The sequence below is a fragment of the Bacillus rossius genome, chromosome 1 (genome assembly GCF_032445375.1).
Source record: "Bacillus rossius redtenbacheri isolate Brsri chromosome 1, Brsri_v3, whole genome shotgun sequence".
NCBI classification, from domain to species: Eukaryota; Metazoa; Arthropoda; class Insecta; order Phasmatodea; family Bacillidae; genus Bacillus; species Bacillus rossius.
Window position 1 is genome coordinate 41,882,902 of NC_086330.1, and position 19,028 is coordinate 41,901,929.

Here is a 19,028-nt window from a genome sequence, read left to right on the forward strand (position 1 = left end):
GACATTCATATAGACTATATTTATGTATTACCTACATATATATATATATATATATATATATATACAAAACGTTTGACTTATCGTTATGAAAGTTGGCATATCTCAGTGTTTTTTTTTTCATGAATAAGGTTTTCGTGGTATCCATTTTTTTTTGTAACTCGCCGCTAGATGGCGCTGCAGCGTATCAACTTCTTAATGGCCCGCATGCGGATACTGATACTTGCGGATTAGCTTGACATTGCCAACTCATCCGTTTACGTTACTCCATGCGACCAATAGAGGACGAGTGTTTGGCCGCGATGGTAGCGAAGCTTGTTAACGTTTTTTCAAGAACAAGAATATATATTGTTATGTAATTGAAACCAGGTTATTTTTATTATGTATGTAAATGCGGATTGCATACAGTTCACGGGTATTAACAACCCAAACAGTTCGGCAGTTTACCGAAGTAAAAGGTTAGGTAAGGTTAGATTCGGTCAGTGTAATAAACATTATTTCTTTATATTTTTCCGTTTATCACGAACGATCGGCAAAACTTCGGTACTGTTCGGTTGTGGCTCTCATCCCTGTGAATCCAGACCATATTATTTTCAGGTATTTAATATTTTTTCAAACTAAATTAACTTTTCTTAACCTTAATTCAATCTCACTGGATGTCATTTGTTACGTATCCGTGCACTGTGAAAGTGGCAAACAGTTCGTGAAACGTACATGGTTGCGGTTCCGCAATCAGATTTTACGTTTCCGCGTCATGTTGGTACTGAGGTACGTTAAAAAAAGAGTTAGAAAAAACAAGAAAATCCTGAGGGTTGCATCCGGGATCAAATTCAAATTAACCAGTTTATACGAAGTAGTATCGTTACCAGTTACAGCAGCTGCTCCGGCAACAAATTCTAGCGGCGGGTGCGGAAACTACCTGTATTTCGCGTCCAAAAATTTAGTTGAAAACACAATTATCGTATATTTTAAATAATTCTACGTTAAATTATGTGTCCAAGTTTCAAATTTTAAGCAACGTGAGACCATATGAATTTGCTCGTTACCGAGATTAGACGTTACTAAATGCACTAAATGACTCGCTCACAATTCTTTTAATATTCTACATAGGTACATGATTACTTCCCAAATCAACTGTTACAAGAAAGCACGTGTTAATGACAAACCTAACCACAGTAAACTCTTGGAATAACATCTTATCAGTGTTACGAAGACTGCAGGTAGCCGCTCTACTACTCTGGCTCTGGGGTAGAGCGCCTGCCTTGTGACTTGTAGGACTCGAGTTTGCGCCCCGGCTCCTCCAAGGCGGATTGTCTCAGGCAAATGGTGGCATTTGTCTGATAGGAATTCAATCCCTTGCAACAAGTCAGGCTACCAAAGAGACGGTGGGTGGAAACAAAAAAAATACCTTCTAGGGTGGCTTCCAAATGGGGAGCCCGTTTCTTTTCTTAGAGCTCCCCATGCGGTCGCCATTATGGGGGTTTCTCCGGAGTCGTGGAGTTTTGAAAAAATATTTGTTAATTTTTAATAACCTAACTGTACCATGATGTGTAGATTAAAACACAACATTTATTTATCACACACGGCATTAATTTAATTATTTCTACGTTGAGTCTCGTATTCTCGTTACCATATTTTAGACGTGCTTTTGAAGATGGGTCAGTCTCTCAAGATGTTAGTTCTATGGAGCTGTCAAAACTACGAAACAAATTAATATCGTAGAATACATTAAATATATAAAACATATTTGCAATACGTATACACATTTATATCTAAGATATATTCATCTGCATGACATAAATATACACTAATTTTATTTAATACTTACATATTGTTACGAACGTGAGCAGGGCCGCGGCGCGCGCGAGTTCGGAGCTGACTGGCGGCCCAGCACGGCCACTGATGTCACAATGCCGCCGCAACGTGAGACGTGTCGCGCGCGCCTGGTGGATTACAAGAGTCACCGCTTCCCCTCCCTCCTTCTCACCCCTCCCCACGCGGCGCTCTGTCTCGGCGCTGTTATCGGACACCTGACAGCTGGGGAGTTCCGCAGGCCGAAATGCGAGCTGCCGACGCATGCCTCGAGATTTCTGGCGTCGGGTCGGCGCGGAATGACGCGACTGGCCCTAACCACGCTCGCGACTTCTAGAAGTGGCGCCTGGGCCTATATAAGCCCGGGACGCCGGGCTCCGTGCAGTTGAGTTGGGATTTGAGTTCCGGGCGATAGTGCCGCTGGTGCGACGGAGTTCCTGAGTGAGGAGTTCCTCGGCGAGGAGTTCCTTGAGTTTCTCAGCGATAGTTGGGTGGCAAGAGTGCCACGGGTGCGGCGAGAGTCCCGAGCGAAGTTCCGAGCGAAGCGTTGAGTGGATTCTCGGTGAAGGGAAGTGCGACGGTGGCGGCGGAGTGCGGCGACGGAGTCCCGCGGCGGAGATCCACGAGGGGCGCTGCGGCGAGAGTTGCGCCAGAGGTGCGGCCCAGCGAGGTGTGCGGTGTATAAGAACCGAGTGACTGGTGAATAAACATTTATTTAGGTTTAATTAATTATTAGGCATTTTTAGAAGAGTATTTGTTAGTGATGTAAATATTGAAATTCAATAAAACTGTGTAGTAATAAAATCTTTAAATATGTTATCCATTTACGAACCCAGTAGTTGTCCCACACGACGATTTATTATTTTATTTTAATAAATCGTGACAATATATATTCAAAACGTATACTCATATCTATATTTATATAATTGGATGTTGGTATGTATGACGTCGATAAACTCCGATAATGTTTTACCGATCACCATGAAAGTTGCCATATCGAAGTGATTTTCCATGGAGAAGGTTTTTATGCTATCCATTTTCTGTAACTCGCTAGTAGATGGCACTGCAGCGTATCAATTTCTAACCGTTCAATCGATTGCCATTAAATTGATATACATAGATATTTGAACACGGAGAATATTTTCGCAATATCAATTTTGCTATAACTCACCACTAGATAGCGCTGCAGCGCATAAACTTATAAACCGTTTAACAAATCGCCATGGGTAAACAAAAAATAAAGGTAATAGACATACAAACAGCAAATTTTAGTCATTTCTTTATTATGTCCACCACACTGTCATGTAGCGCTATCCATAATTTTGCTTTACCCGGGCAACGCTGGGTACTGCAGCTAGTTATTTATATAAATATATATATAATATACTAGCAAAACCCGGCAGACGTCCTGCCAGATGAATGGTTTGTATGTAATCTGGAATCTATCAAGTATTTGAAATTGTATTCTATTTTAAACTCACTCACCAATTACTAATAACAGTCACTATTTGTTTGTCTTTTTAGGATCAATGACACCAAAAATACAATACACCGAATTTCATGGCGATCGGTTAAACGGAATATAAGTTGATGCGCTGCAGCGCTATCTAATTGCGAGTTAAAAATTGATTGCATAATAACCTTCCCCGTGAAAAAACACTTCGATGTGCCAACTTTCAAGGCGATCGTTCAAATGGTGTGGGAGTTTATCTGCGTCATGCATACCAACATCCTGTTTTAAATCTGAAAGTTTGAAAGGTCCTGTCGCAGTCGGGAACACTGGACACAAACCAGGTTTAACGGAGGGACTCGGCTACGGCCTGCGGTAAGGAAACATCCTTGCACTTGCCTGGAGTCAACTCTGGAAACCACGGGACACTCGAGATCAGAGCGTCCAGGCCGGGACTCGAACTCGAACTCGAACCCGGGTCCCCCAACTCGCACCGTGGCTTCATGCGTAGCGAGAGTGAATGAGGGGAGTGAAGGTTCGATCCCAGCACCCCGGCATGACTCGAACCCACAAGCTCCTCGAAGACACCCGAGTGGTTCGGGTCCCGCTACAACCACTAAGCGCCTAACCAGGGGTGTGCTTGTGTCGGCGAGGCGGGATGCTGGGTGCTTCTAGCTCCGTGTCGCCATGGACCGGCGCGCCTTCTTCTCGTGCTTACGGCAATTAATGTTCAGTTGTAATGCAAGTTCCTGCAGTGCTTACAAGATTCTCTATTGGGCCTTTCATGCCAAAAGTTCATCTGAAAACACACCTTTTGCAGGGACGTGACTAAAGGAGGGCTGAACTGGCAGAGTAATTTTTACTATAGATATTTAATTGAATATCGTTGAGTTAGAACCCAAAAAAAAAATTTGTTGTACGGCAAATTAACTGAATTATTTGTATTGAAAAATACATACGTGTACATATCGTCAAATACTTAAAAAACTAGTATTTTTCGCGTAATAACAAGCTTGCGATGTGATAAAAATGAAATGACTGCAAATAAATCTATTTATTTACCAAGTAATTTTAAGGAAAAATATTTGGAATAGTGTTGAGGAATTAATACGTGGTGGCGATAAGTATGAGGTGTTGGGAAAATATTTTGGTTTTGTTGGTTCTTGTCCCGGGTGGAAACTTGACTAATTACGTCCCTTGCCTTAAAGCCATTTTCGCTCTTCTAAAAATGCGGCTTAAAAAGCGTTTTCTTGAATGATTTTCGCAGACAGACACCACTCAAATATCTTGATCTGTGGCTTTTTTTTTTCTCAAACTCTGCACATGGTGTTTTTGCCCAGGTAGGGTGCAGCTTTAAGCTTCCATGCATAACCCTATCTATATAAATAAAAATGTAATGTTCGTTCGTTTAAAAACCTTAAATCTCCGAAATTTCTTCACCAATTGCTTTAAAATATGACACAATTTTGCATTCAAATTTTTATATACCTAATTCGTACTTGTGACTTGTAAAAAGATAGATAATAATTTATATAGGACAAATATAGGTTTTTGTTTTTTCATTGCTTAGCTCAGGGCCAAATGTTAGAATTGTGCGGTTAGGTTTTAGACACGGACAATTAAATGTTGCGTGGTCTGGATTCGGCAAACTTGGCCATCTCTATAAGCTCAGACAATGGAACAACAAAAAATATTGCGTACCCAATGCATCGTGAAATGAAACATATCTCTCTTGCATGTGACCAGTGACCAGACTGAGTGGCGGAACGACACAGTGGGTTGCAGACCCACCTGCGGCGCGGAGCAGAGCAGCGACACGGCCCAGGCGGCGCACAGTGGAGTATTTGTACCGAAATCCTGGCCAAAAATGTTTTTTTGATTATTTGAAGTCAAACAGTATAGACGACTTTTTGTGAACTATTTTTGCAATAAAACACTTAAATGAAGCTCTTGTGCACCAAAGAACAACTGGATTCAACAATAAAATAAAAGCAAAGCCTATTAAGTGGAAAGCTATTCACATTGCTGATTCATTTTACATTTACTTCTGTATTCATACCAGTCTTTATAGATGATAAGTTATTTACAAAAATGAGTTCAGTTTATTCTCAGCCTTCATTGTAATTTCTTGTGTCTTTACGATGAACGCACACTGTGTTAATCCGAGTCTTCGGAGCTACAGCTACGGTTCTCCTCTGCTTCCTCGTAATTATATTCAGCTTCTTCATCGCACCCATCTTCGCTTCTTTTGGTAGAACGAATTTCAGCCATCTCTGGCAGAAGAAGCTCCAGAGTCTCGCTGCTATATTGCTTAGTTGTTTTCCTTCGCCTCTGTGTAGAGCAGCTCAAAAAAGGATCACTGGTTAACAGCAGCCTATTGAGGACATCTCTGTTGCACACTTCTCTGTTAAATTTTTGGGAATACTTCGTCCTGTACATCCGGAAATGTTTGTTCCTAGCCTCAGCAGCTTCTTCTGATAGCTGGCCTATAGGCAGAATAGCTTCTTTAATAACTGCAGCTCCATGCATCAATACTTTGTGCATTGTTGGACTCATGGGATGCCAACTATAGAGGCTCACATATAGCTTGGCTGTTTCATAAACATACTTATGAAATTTCGTTTCATCAATATGGTGCCCACTTGAAATAGCTTCCAATATTACTTTTAATCTTTTAATAAGTTCAACATTCACGCCAGTAATTCGTGATGCAGTGTCTGGTTCTGCAAAGAAGCGTCTTGATGTGTTCCCATCATTCGTAGTTCCAAATCCTTGCTTTGGAACATCAACCAATAATCCAAGTTCGTCTTTAAGCATTTTTTGAATGTTCTTTTTAGTATCCGCAACAATTCTCTTCTGTTCTTTACTTCTTGCTTGCCAAATGTTAATTGGTATTCTGTATGACAAACGCAAAATTGATTCCAAAAACCTGATCCGTGTGTGCAGAGGGGACAGTCCAAACGTTAAAGTATTGGGGTTTTCTGTGAAATCCTTACATAATTTATTAAAATCTTTTGATGTAGATCTACTGATGTAACACCTCATTGTCGATGTCGTGCCAGTTGCAGCATTGCAGACTTTTCCGTCAACCATTGTTAACAGTAAAGTGTGTCGAATCTTCACAGCTCCATGAAAACTTGGCACTTATGTTTCTTTCAATGTTTTTATTTGTTCCTGAATGTACTTAATTTCATCAAGAGTAACATCTGCAGTTTCATGTACAAAACGGATGCGAATTGGCCTACAGAATCTTGTGGAGGAAGGTGTTGGGTTCTGCCATATAATTTTTTTTCTCTGTATGGTTATTAGCAATTAATTTTATGGGCACATATGAGCTTTGAAAAATATTGGCATCACTATCAGCTATGTTTTCAAATTTTTGTTTGAACTGTGTTTGCTGAGAACCATCGCACCCCCATTTTGAGATTAATTCCAAATTTTGTTTTTCTTCTGACGACAGTACCTGTAACACTTCTTCTGAGTATTTGCATAACCTTGAAGAGGTGTGATCCAATAAAGACTGTAACTTAACTTCTGCTTTTGTTTCAGAAACGACAATGGAGTCTTCGCTTGGGTAACATTCTTTTCTTGCTTTTGTGAGCAGTGAATAGCAAGGGTAAACATTTTTGTTTGCACTATAAATTACTTGATATTACTGTTTTGTTAATTCCGCTTGAACAAAAATAGACAATGCTTCTGAAGGGTTGTGTTTTTTTTACTGAATTTCTGTTTGACAATAGATTTGTTTTAATTTTACTAGCCCTTGTTGGAGTCTCAGTGATTTTTTTCATTAAATCAGCAGCATCAGAATTTCCTGAAACTCTGTGATTCATTGATGCAGCATATGTTAGTTCTTCAGGGGTGAACTGTTGTCTGAGTTCTTCTGTTTTCCTGCGTTTTGTCCTCTCACTTGACTCAATGAAGTACTTCGTAGGACGACCGCGACCTGAGGTATTTGATGAAAAGTTGGGCACCTTAATGGTATGCGATAACCATTTACCATTGTTCTGGGGAAACCGTTCCTCTTTGTTATTAGCTAAAGACCACCTTTTCTTAAAATCAGCTTTAAAATACCTGAGTAAGCGACTTAATGACTTTCTCTCATCTTCTGGGCACTTTGTTATGTCAGCTACTCTGTGTTCCATAAAATGAAGCTTTTCAACAATGGACCTGTTTGGAGATTCCCGGAGTAGTTCATATAATGACATTCTTGTAAATTCCTTTTCCATGTTCGGAACCTAAAACAAAATAAACTAATATTTATGACTGTAATTAATTATGAAATAAAGTTTATACTTACATATTATTTTAAAAATTATCTAAATCTTATTTACGGTTTATATTAGTATAACGTAGGCAATCACTTAAAAACCGATATCTTAAATCTTATCTATATCACGATAAATATAAATGTATAAGATTTTTAATAAATCTGTGTTAACAAAACCACATTTCCTATCACATTAATATCTGGATAAGAAGCATGATTGGGACAAAGAAAATAGTAAACGCACAGAACTTTGAAAGTGAATGTTGATGGGAATATGTCCACTCCGAAATTAAGATAGGAGCATCACATAGGGTATTTTCCTCAATTTATTTTCTAATTCCCAGTCCCCAACACGTGCATATCTCAGCACTGATGAATCAACTGGCTCATAATATTAATTTAAGCACAAATATTGATTAGCAACTTGTACCTAGTTCTGTAATAGTTTTATTAGAATTTACTAGCGGTGCAAAACATTTGGTAGGGACTGTAATATTATTTCTTATTTAATAATGCTGGCAATGTATTACAAATACAAGAGCTATAATAAACCAAAGTAAAATTAGTTTTTCCGGTATCCTTTGATAGGCAACAGTCAAATTTGTTAATCTGAAAACTATTGTAAAAATCCACACCAATGTTTAAAATTAGTGTTAAATAAAAATGGCAACTACATGCGGGAAATTTCTCTTCTGGTATTGAAAATTAGTGGGCAACGTATTAAGAATATGTTAAAACGACAGCCCGACAAGGCCCGACACACATTCAAAAAGTCTCTTGAAATCATAAATTTTTTCTAACCTTTCGAACACACATTTTGTCCTAAGTTTGTTATTTTTTATTACGGTACTTAAATAATTTTTCACAATAAAATATACATTGAAATGAAACAGTTACCTTATTTAACAGCTGTACGAAATTTCATGACAATATGTCAATCCTAACAGATAGTAGGAACACGTATGTTGAAGAACACGAACGGTGAACTCTCTAGCACAAGCACGTCCGCACACATAGAAAACTCTTCAACTAAGCGTAGCAGTCACCGGATATGACTCATGGTACCAAAATAGACCCTGCTCGACGCGCATGTGATTAGGCAACAAGAAAATACCATTTCTGCTGTGACTAAACGAAATATTTTTTTTTTCTTTTTTGGCCAGGATTTTGGTACAAATACTCCACTGTGCGGCGGCCAGCATGAGCTTGCCGCGGCGGCGCGCGTCGCTGACCTTGAGCGGGTGCAGGATGGCGAAGTAGCGGTCCAGCGACACGCACACCAGCACGTTGGACGACAGGTAGAGGCCGAAGGCGCGCAGGAACAGGAACAGCTTGCAGGCGGCGTTGCCGGCGACCCACTGCGTGGTGAGGCGCCAGCCCACCTCCAAGGGCATCATGACGAACGTGATGATGAGGTCGGCGGCGGCGAGGTGCGCCATCATGAGGCCGACGCGCGACCGGCGGCGGCGGCCCCGCAGCAGCGACGCGAACACGGTCACGTTGCCGACGGCGGCGACGGCGAAGAGCGCCGAGTAGGCGGCCACCACGCCCAGCGTGTTGGAGTCGAAGCGCGGGTAGAGCGGCGGGCCGTGGGCGTCGCTCGCGTTGGGCGCCGCCCCCTCGCGCTCGCCCGTCATCGCCGACTCAGGGGCCCATAGGCCTCCGTCCGCCCGTCAGCCGAGCCTCTGGCGGTGGCGGAACACCGTCAGTCTCATCGCTCCGTGGTTCCAGCTCAAGTATCACACCCTGAACTTCCCTCCTACACGGTCAGTCGTCTTGCGGCGCGTTTGTATTCGTTAAACACGTTATTTTACAAATAATTCTTCGGGAGAACAGAGTCGTTAAAAGAACCTAAGAAGGTGGCATAATGGGGAAGTTCCAGTGGGAGACAACGCTCCTCCGAACTGCGGGGCGAAGCGGACGAATGGCGCAGCGGCCCCGGGAGGACGAGCGACGGCCCTTCGCGCCGGACGCGGACTGCGCGCCGCGCGACGCCGAGGCGCCCCAGTCGAGGCCGGCGCCTGCGCTGCCCGCCTGGCGACGCCCACCTGTTGCGCCCTCCCCCCCCTCCTCCCGCGAGGTCCCTCGAGCTCTCGTCCTTGGTGCACTTTCTGGTCACCGCCCGCCAGTGGAAGTCAACCAATACCTTCCTTTCACAACAAGTCAAACCGTATCGGCTGACTGCGTTGGCGTGAGAATGCAGCGCGATGTTTCTCCTTTCAGACTCCGCGACTGTCTCGTCGTAGAAAGACCTCTGTTTTTGTCTTGTTTCCTCCCTTCTGACACTATGTACAGATCTCTTTTCTTCGCTGTATCAAGGTTGTTTGCTTGGTTCCATAGAATTTGTCTTTAGAACAACTTTCCAAGGTCAGTATTAAAGGCGATTGCCATCCTGTATAAACCATAACCCTAACCATATTTGTTATGACTTTGACTTTATTTTATCTACCTCAATTTATATTCTGATACAAGGGTGAACATGAATAGTGGCATTTTTAGAGGGAGGCATGGGGGCATGTGCCTCCCTCCCCCAGAAGGGTAAAATATGCCCTGGATAGTACGACTTCTGAAGTAATAAAAAGGTATTATACTAGGTCCAGACTACCGGTGCCCCTCCCAGAAGTCAATCTAGGATCCGCCCTTGAACATGAAAACCATCAACATTCAAACTAAATACATATATATATGTGTATATATATATATAAACAAAATTATTTTTTATATAAATTAATTATCAAAAACAAATAATAATATTCATGTATATATAATTCACTCCATCGTCATACGATTTTTTCAATACTTTTATAATTATTAAAAACGAAATATTTTTTAATCAGGTATTCTGGACCCCGTGAGACAAACACGCACTTTCCAGTGTAAATGATAACTATAATATATTTTTGTTTCGCGGTATTTTTCATCTATACTATTATAAAACTATTGTTTGTTAGTTCGAGGTTGGCGCAAAAACTACTGGACTGATTTTTATGGAACGTTTTGTGTTTAAAAGCTTGTGATCTGACTTGAAAACTGGTGTATATTTTATCTCGCTACCATGACGGGATCCGGAGATATAACAACAGAACATTTTTTTCACAACTAAGTGCAGCAAATATAAGGTGAGCTCCCATTCCAAGTTCATTCATGTTGAAGGGGGTCAGTTTTGAGTGCCCTTGCATTAGATTTCACGCGGGTGGAGCCGCAATATACCATAAAAGATTAGCAAGATTTAATTATTAAATTTTGCCATTACATTGATGATGCTTTCTCCGTTTCCATGGCTACGGGCTTTTGCATTGCTGATGCCTTCTGCGTATCCATGGCAACGGTTTTTGCAAAGACAGTGGCGCACCCACGAGGTGGGGCGTGTATTATGAGCAGTGTGAGATTGTTCTGCCTGCAGACTGCCGTAGCGAAGCGCAGTTACTGCGGCTAGTTATTCATGAAGTTAGAATAACTGATGGATTATAAGATAATGGTTTTTACCTTTAATCATAAGCTTTTAAACATAAGCGGTTTCATCCAAATTGGTCTAGTAATATGTGCGTGATGCTCGAACAAACAAACACTTCTGTGGTTTTATTGTTATATTTCCGGCTTCCGTCGTCATAGTGAGATAAGATATACACCAGTTTTTACACACAAAAGGTTTCATCAAAATCGGTCAAGTAGTTTTTGTGTCAACCTCGAACAAACAAACCAATTACAGTTTTACAGAGTGTACTGCAACATTTAATGTTTTAACAGATTATGTTATTATTATTTATGTTTTATTTAATATGTATTCTATGTCAGATATTTAATTTATTTTAAAAACGGTAATTATTTTTAAATGTATATCTATGAGAATGTTACTCTATGGACTGAATTGGACGTTTGAAATTGAACAATTACCGAGACCCCTCTAAGGAAGAATTGACTTTAAAACGGTAAACGGTAAAGTTGACGCCGTTATTTTGTAATGTAATTTATTATTTCAGTATTTATGTATTTAAAATTTACGTGAAATTTTGTGTTCCGCGCTATTGTTGCGCGCGGATTTCACGAGTTAATTAGAAATTAATATAACTGATTTTGGTTTTCGGCCAATCACGGCCCACAATTTGAAATTAAGTCTAGCATTGTTAACTGGCTTAATTTGAGAAGGTTTGAGAGAATGTGATGGCCAGCTGAAGCTAGCACAGCTTCGTGACGTCGGCGATTCTAAATCCAACGAAATAGCTGGAAAGTAGTAGGCATCCTGAACTAAGGATGGTAATTATGTATCTTTAGGGTGTATAGATACTTAAGTAGGCTTTATCTACAAAGATAAATATCCTAGGAGTGAAAATTACGTGAGTAATATAATTGCAAAAATCTATCACCACAATTCTATGCAAATCGTCACGTACCTCCCGTAAAATCGTCACATCGCGGCCTAAAATAATTATAAACATTGAAACTTAAAGTTAACTAATATTGTCTACAAGGAACTGACTTTTTTTGATACAAATTGTTTTATTATTACACACACTTAACGTAACTCAGAGGTCTGATGAGCGAGAGACTCTGAGCTCTACCGACCTAATTTGAACATAATATATAGTCGAGGTAAAAACAATTAAGAACCCAAATTCTACGAAATAAAACTGTAAAATACCGCCGAACCCGAATCAAAGACTTTTGCTTGGTAATTAAATGTGCGCATCGTCACTCCTGACAGTTGGAAATTTTATGTTTAATGCGATGCCAATAGACAGATAGGGAATTGAGCCTAATAAGTAAATAATAATAAGGGTAAATTTTGAAATATTTTGTTTTAAATAAATAAGTAAATTTTAATTGTGTGTCGTTTTATGTTATTTATTTTCTTAGATATTCAAGTGTATATTTGTGTCTATGTTCCTAAGTCAATACCTAACTGTGGCTTAAATACTTCCAACACATGCCAACTGAGTGTTACCCCAAGCAGTATTGTTTTGCACAGTGAAAGAAAGCCCAACGTAATTAAATTTGTCTCCATAGAAGTGGGGCCATTGTACACGAGAACAAAAAGTTTCCCCACATATTTATCTGGCAACCCAAGTGGGGCCATTTGTACGAGCAGAAGTAGCTCTACAAGAGTATCACTATAATCTTACCATTTAAAGAAAAGTATGTAACCAATTGAAAACATATTTTTTCTAAATAAATAGTTACAAAGTACTCTGCATAATGAATTATTTATTTTATGTTAAGATTCTTACATCCAGTTTTTTTTTTTTTTTTTTTTTTTAGCTTATTTCCTTTTCGCAACCTTAAAAGAAGAAATCTAAAACTTAAAAAATACAATTTTTTACTCTATATCTAAAGTTATTTCTTCATTTCTAACCCTTAGATTCAGTAGATTCGCAAAAATGTGTTTGTTTTTTTAAACCAAACTTACCCCCTTTACAGCCCTTATTGGCGGAATCATTAACATATGTTAATTAATAATTAATATATTATTATTTAAACCATTAATTTACATTGTATTAAATTAGTTTCGGTGATACGATTTTTTTTAAATAAATGAACCTTACCCCGTTTTCTCCCCCATTAAAAGAGGAATTTTACCAACGAAAAAAATAAGCAGTACATAACTCTAGATACAATTATTTTTAGTTTCTAACTACTTATTCGAATTTAATTTAAAGTGTTCGTTTTTTTAACAAAACTTTCCCTTTTACTAACGTTAGGGTTTGAATTTCGCAAACTGGTAGAATTGTGGTTGGTAGATTTCGTATGTTTATTAATGGTCCCATGTTTGGATAGCTTAAGAGTTATAATTATCTTCAATTCATAATTACATCTTTATCACCACTTAGGGGTTGGTTTTCATAAATGGTAAAATTGTGGTTGTAGTTTTCGTAAGGTTCTTATTAGTACCAAAAATAATTTATTATTCTTAATTATATTCGGAGATATAAAAATATAAGAATTGTGGTTAGTAATTTTTGTATGTTTATTATTGGTATCCTATATAATACATTTTTTAAATTTTTTTTTATTTCGGAGATACAATTATTAACTTTGAAAAACCCTTAGGGGTTGAATTACGGTATATCAATATTGTGGTTCGTAGTTTTAGTATGTTTATTTTCTAAGCCTCATTAAATTCGGAGATATCATTATCATCCTTGAAAACATACTTAACCCTTTTTTCACCTCGCAAAATGTAAATATTGAGGTTGTATTGTTATTAACGGTACCTAGGATTTTTTGCTAACCTTAATTAAACTCGGAGATTTAATTACTAATGTTAAAAGCGTATTTACCCTTTCTTTCATAGGGGTTTAATATCTCAAAATATAACAATTTTGGTTGTTAGTTTTCGTATTTTTATTATTGGTACCAAATATCATTTGTTACGCATAATCAAATTCGGAGCTGAAATTATTAATCTTAATAACATATATACCTCTTTTACATTCCTTTGGAGTTGAATTTCGCAAAATAAAAATTGAGGTTGTTATTTTTCGTATTTTTATTATTGGTATGCAATATCATTTATTACGCTTAATTTAATTGAAATTTTATTGTTCATATTTAAAATATACTTCCCTCCCTTTTTCACTCATTGGGGGTATTTTCAGACAAATTTAAAATTTTGGTTGGCTATTTTTGTATTTTAATTATTGGTACCAAATATATTTTGTTTAGCTTGATTAGTTTCAGATATATAAATTATTATCTTAAAAACATATGTACTTCTTTATCGCCCACTTTAGGGTAGAATTCTGTAATTATATGTAGACCTTTCTTATAAAAAATGGTTTTTGCGTGATGCTCGAACAAACAAACAAAGTTATAGTTTTATAATAGCACTAGCTTATAACACGTGACTTCGCTCGTAATAACTTCAAGATATTACTGATATTGCACCCTCTCTACCTACGGGCTCTGGGGTAGAACGCCTGACTTGTGACTTGTAGGACCCGGGTTCGCGCCCCGGCTCCTCCAAGGCGGATTGTCTCAGGCAAATGGTGTCATTTGTCTGATAGGAATACAATTCCTTGCAACAAGTCAGGCTACCAAAGAGACGGCGGGTGGAAACAAAAAACCTTCTAGGGTGACTTCCAAATGGGGAGCCCGTTTCTTTTCTGGGGACCCCCCATGCGGAGGCCATCCGGCGGTTTCTCCGGGGTCATGGAGTTTTGCAAAACGTATTTGTTAGTTATCATCCAACCATGTTATAAATAAAGTTTTTTCCAACGAGAAAAATAATCTTAAAAATTTACTTTTATACATAAAAACTATTTTAAAAAGTACGTTTTATTTTCTTTTAACTAAAAATTACATGAAATATCAGATATATAAGGTTGGAGTTAGTAATTTTAAAAGTACCTCGAGAATCGACACACACTGTCCGCCTGAGGCTGCCCTATCCTAGGGAGAATGCATGAGGGGAGATGAGATTGGGGTATGAATTGGTGAGGGAAACGGGATAACCCAGAGAAACCCCACAGTCAGGCCATGGCATCGTCTTCCACATGTTAAAATCATGTGCAAATCCGGGTCCGACTCCGCCGTGAATCGAACACAGGTCGCCTATTTTAAAATTTGGAAACACGTTGTATTTAACTTTAATTTATATTTTGTCATCTCTGACATTTCCACTTTCATTTCATTTTATTTTACGCATAGAATGATTAAAATTCCCTCTTTTTCACTTCACGCATTATTTTAAGATTTTTTTAATTTGAAATGTATAGTACAGAATTAATAGTTATGCTGAGTACTAATAAATCTAATTTCCCAAAAAAAATGTTACTTCCACTTGATTAAATCCGTTTGTATGATTTGTTATAAGCCAAAGCTAACATTTCTCCCTCTACATTATTCGCCCTTGGTTTATTACATCCCGCTTGATTTGCTTCGGAGAGTAGATTTTTATTATTAAACAAACTTATTTTCTGTAACATGAGAACATATGTATCCGCTCGTTACTGAGTTTAAATGTTTACTCATCACTGGTATTTACGATATTATAAAATGAAATGAAAGCAATCGAGGACCAATGGTCAACTTTTATTTTGAAAAATTCAATAAAATTATATTTTAAATAAATAAAAAACACGCTTTCATTATTGTATGAACTAGATTTAAGTAATTTGTTCCACAGCGACATAATGAACTACGACTCTGTACAATGTTTAATAGGCTTAAAATAAGAATCAAGTAACTAACAAAACAATTAATTTTAATCAAGAAAAGCGTGAGGTGATTGGTGTCAGTTGTCTTAAATTTTCTATCACTAATTTATGTTCGTTAGGATAGTCATTATGAAAATGAAAGAAGAGACCAACGCATGCTTGATATCAGTTGTTTAAATTTTCTACCACTTAAAGCTATTCTTTATAACAGAGTCATTATGAAAATGAAAGAAGAGATAACCGAAACTTTTGTTTCATTTTGTTTATTTCTTTATTCTTATTTTAAGCTTATTTAAAACAAATTCCTTATACAGAGTTGTAGTTAATTATCGGTGTTAAACAAATTACTTAATTTTTTTTTTGTGTTTTACTTTTTATGTCATAAACAATGAAAGTGTGTTTCTTTTTTCTTTTTTAAAATATACTTTTAAGTTTATATTGAATAATTTTTTTATGAATTCACCGCAAAATCAATTATTAAAATTATTTTAAAAACTTACTTTATACATAGTTAATTCTATAGCTGGTGAACAAATTACTTAAAACTGAAGTTTTAGTTTTTAGTTCATAAAACAATAAAAATGTGTTGTTTTTTTTTTTTGTTTTTAGTTCATATGTACCACAAAATAATTTTCAAAGTCCCGAAATTTCGGGGAGGGGGGTGTTTACCTCTACCCCGCGAGAGGGTTCGTTGGTGCCCGAAGGCCTTGGGAGCACGTCAAATTCAACATACTTCAATTTTCCTGACTTTATAAAAATCGGGGCAAATTAACTCTCCTTTGCGGAGCGGGGAATCGAACCCCAGGCACATTTTACACCGTGCCCCAGCATCTTGGATCGGAAACACTCCAAATCGAAAGAGCATCTATTTTTGAAAGTTCCGAAATTTTGGGTTTTGACCTGTTGCTGGGGGAAGGAGGAGGCAGTCGACTTCCGGCGAATTTCACACCATGCCCCGGCCTCATGGATACACTAAAAAGCAGGGCCGGAACTAAGGGGGGGCATGGGGGGCATGGGGGGCATGTGCCCCGGGCGGCAAATATCAGGGGGCGGCAAAATATGGAAAGTGGTTCACTAAAACAAGTTGAAACTAGTCATTAAAAACAGTTTTGAAAGTGTACATATCGCAACCAAAAAGTTAGCCAAGAAATTAAGAAATTCTATTTAACTTGATTATGCATAATTTGTAAATATATTCGTACTTCAAATGCGTTACTTCACTCTAAGAAACAAGTATTAGGCCCCTACCTTAATTCGTGGTCTGGAGTGGGTAAAACCATTGCGATGAGAGCTGGCATCTCAAGGACCCGTTGCGCGGGTGATCACTTGGCTGAGCAAGATGTAGCCCTTTCACTGATAGATACCCTTATTTTACAAGCCCCTACTCAGTCGCTCCTGTGTTTTCGTACCATGTGCGTCTCTGCTTGAGGACGGGAGCAGATAGCAGTTCCCGAAACGTCGCTTGTTTCTGTTTTGGAAAAAAATATTGTGTTTGTTTCGTCTTTTCGTTTTGTCGTGTTATTGCCTCGTTTCAACTGTTGTGCTGAATTTTTTTTGGGTTCAATATTTTTGTGTCATGATTTGTGGGTTTTTTTCGTTCTCTTAGTACATTTTTCTTTGTTTTTCTTTGTTTGTTGACCATATTTCTGTTACGGAATATTTTGTGGTGTTTATATTCTGTTGACAACAGCAATTTTTTGCTTAATTTGTGCTTTTTGTCTTTTGGTTATTTTTACTTACTTATTTTTTTTATTTTTTTTAGTTTTCTTCTACAGAAAAAGTGCTTAGCAATGGCGTATGTCCAAAAAACTTACATCAAGTAATGTTGAAAGTCATTGACAGATTAGTTATGGAACTGAGTAACAGGTTTAAGGCTTTGGAGAACATTAACAATAAGTTTGGATTTTTTAGTGGTGTTCAAATTCATAAAATGGAAGTAGAAGATTTAAAAGTCAAAGCAGCAGAATAAGGAAACACAGTGCCGATCTTAACAAATAAGAATTCGTATTTGAAATTGAAAGTTTTAAGCACCATGCATTAACAGTAGACTATGAATTAAAAGATGCTACAGCATCAACAATGTTGAGCCTTATCTACAAAAATAAACTGGAGGAGGCATACCCTAACATTACTACTGCTCTGAGAATGTTTCTCACCCTTCCAGTTACAATTGCGTCAGGTGAAAGAAGTTTTAGTAAACTTAAACTTATTAAAAGCTATTTGAGAAGCACGATGGGCCAGCAGAGATGAACAAATCTAAGTATTATTTATATCTATTGAACACAAACGAGCTGCTTTGATCAATTTTGATGATATTATTAACACTTTTGCAGCTAATCATGCTCGAAAAATTAAATTTTGAACTGAATTTCTTTGTATGGTTATCAATACAATATTATACTTAATTCAGAATCACATGTTCCTTATGTAATTTTAGTACTTAATAAACTTATTGGTAAGACATTAATTTTCACTTTTGTGCAAACAATAAACAATAGTTTGATAACAGTCTACTTCATTATAATAAAAAATGTAATTGTATTAGTTTTCCAATTAGTGTACTTGATAAATAAAAGTTCTCAATTATGTATAAGTGAATGGTATCATTTCAACCATCGCTTCTAACGAAAACGGGTATTTTGTAATGTTGGTAAGGAGGGAGCGGCAAATTAAGCTTTGCCCCCCCTAACGAATCTCCTAGTTCCGGCCCTGCAAAAAAGGATGGTTATTGCATATAGCTCGAAAGTAGTGCTTTTTGCCCATAGCTTGAAAGTAGCGGTTTTCTGCCCCTATGAACCTCCCACCCTCTCTCTCCATCTTATAATCATATAAGTATTGTATTATCATCCGGATTACATATGCTTGCAAAGATTCAAATCGAAACGACAATTATAAGTAGGTTAAAATCAACTTTAAACATTTGATTACATTGTTACAAGTGAAGCTAATAAAAGTGTGTTAAGGGAATTGGTGCAGGGCAAAAAACGGTCATGCGTCAGAATTTGTTGGAATGTGGCTTAAGTGTCTCATAAATGCTTGTTCGTTACAACTGTAGGATCAGCCAGCACGTATATAAGCTAGTGGGTTAGATTTCGCAAGTTAGACCTGACGCTCTATCGATTCTGAAGCAGGGACAGATGCAGCAACTCGCGATTAATTAACGTAATTAAATATATTAATATACACACCATCGTACATAACGTTCTTAATTTTTAGTTTTAAGTTAGACACGTTGGCTGGCAGCCTGTGTGAAACGACAAAGTCACCCCCGAATAACCAGTACTGCCCAAAACCAAATGCGGACAGCAATGTCCAAGTTCCCGCCCATTGCTTAATAGCTTGTTTC

The 19,028-nt window shown here is 37.9% G+C and overlaps 1 protein-coding gene across 1 annotated transcript in view; it reads right to left on the bottom strand.

Annotated features, from left to right (window-relative positions):
* LOC134527073 (adipokinetic hormone/corazonin-related peptide receptor variant I-like) overlaps positions 1–9,166 on the bottom strand; it is a 141,002-nt gene extending 131,836 nt beyond the window's left edge. The window contains exons 1-2 of the mRNA XM_063359449.1: positions 8,724–9,166; positions 5,051–5,090 (exon numbers count right to left, since the gene is read on the bottom strand). Of these exons, the coding sequence (XP_063215519.1) occupies positions 5,051–5,090; positions 8,724–9,166 (483 nt within the window). The remainder of the gene's footprint in view (positions 1–5,050; positions 5,091–8,723) is intronic.
* Positions 9,167–19,028: the final 9,862 nt, after the last annotated feature.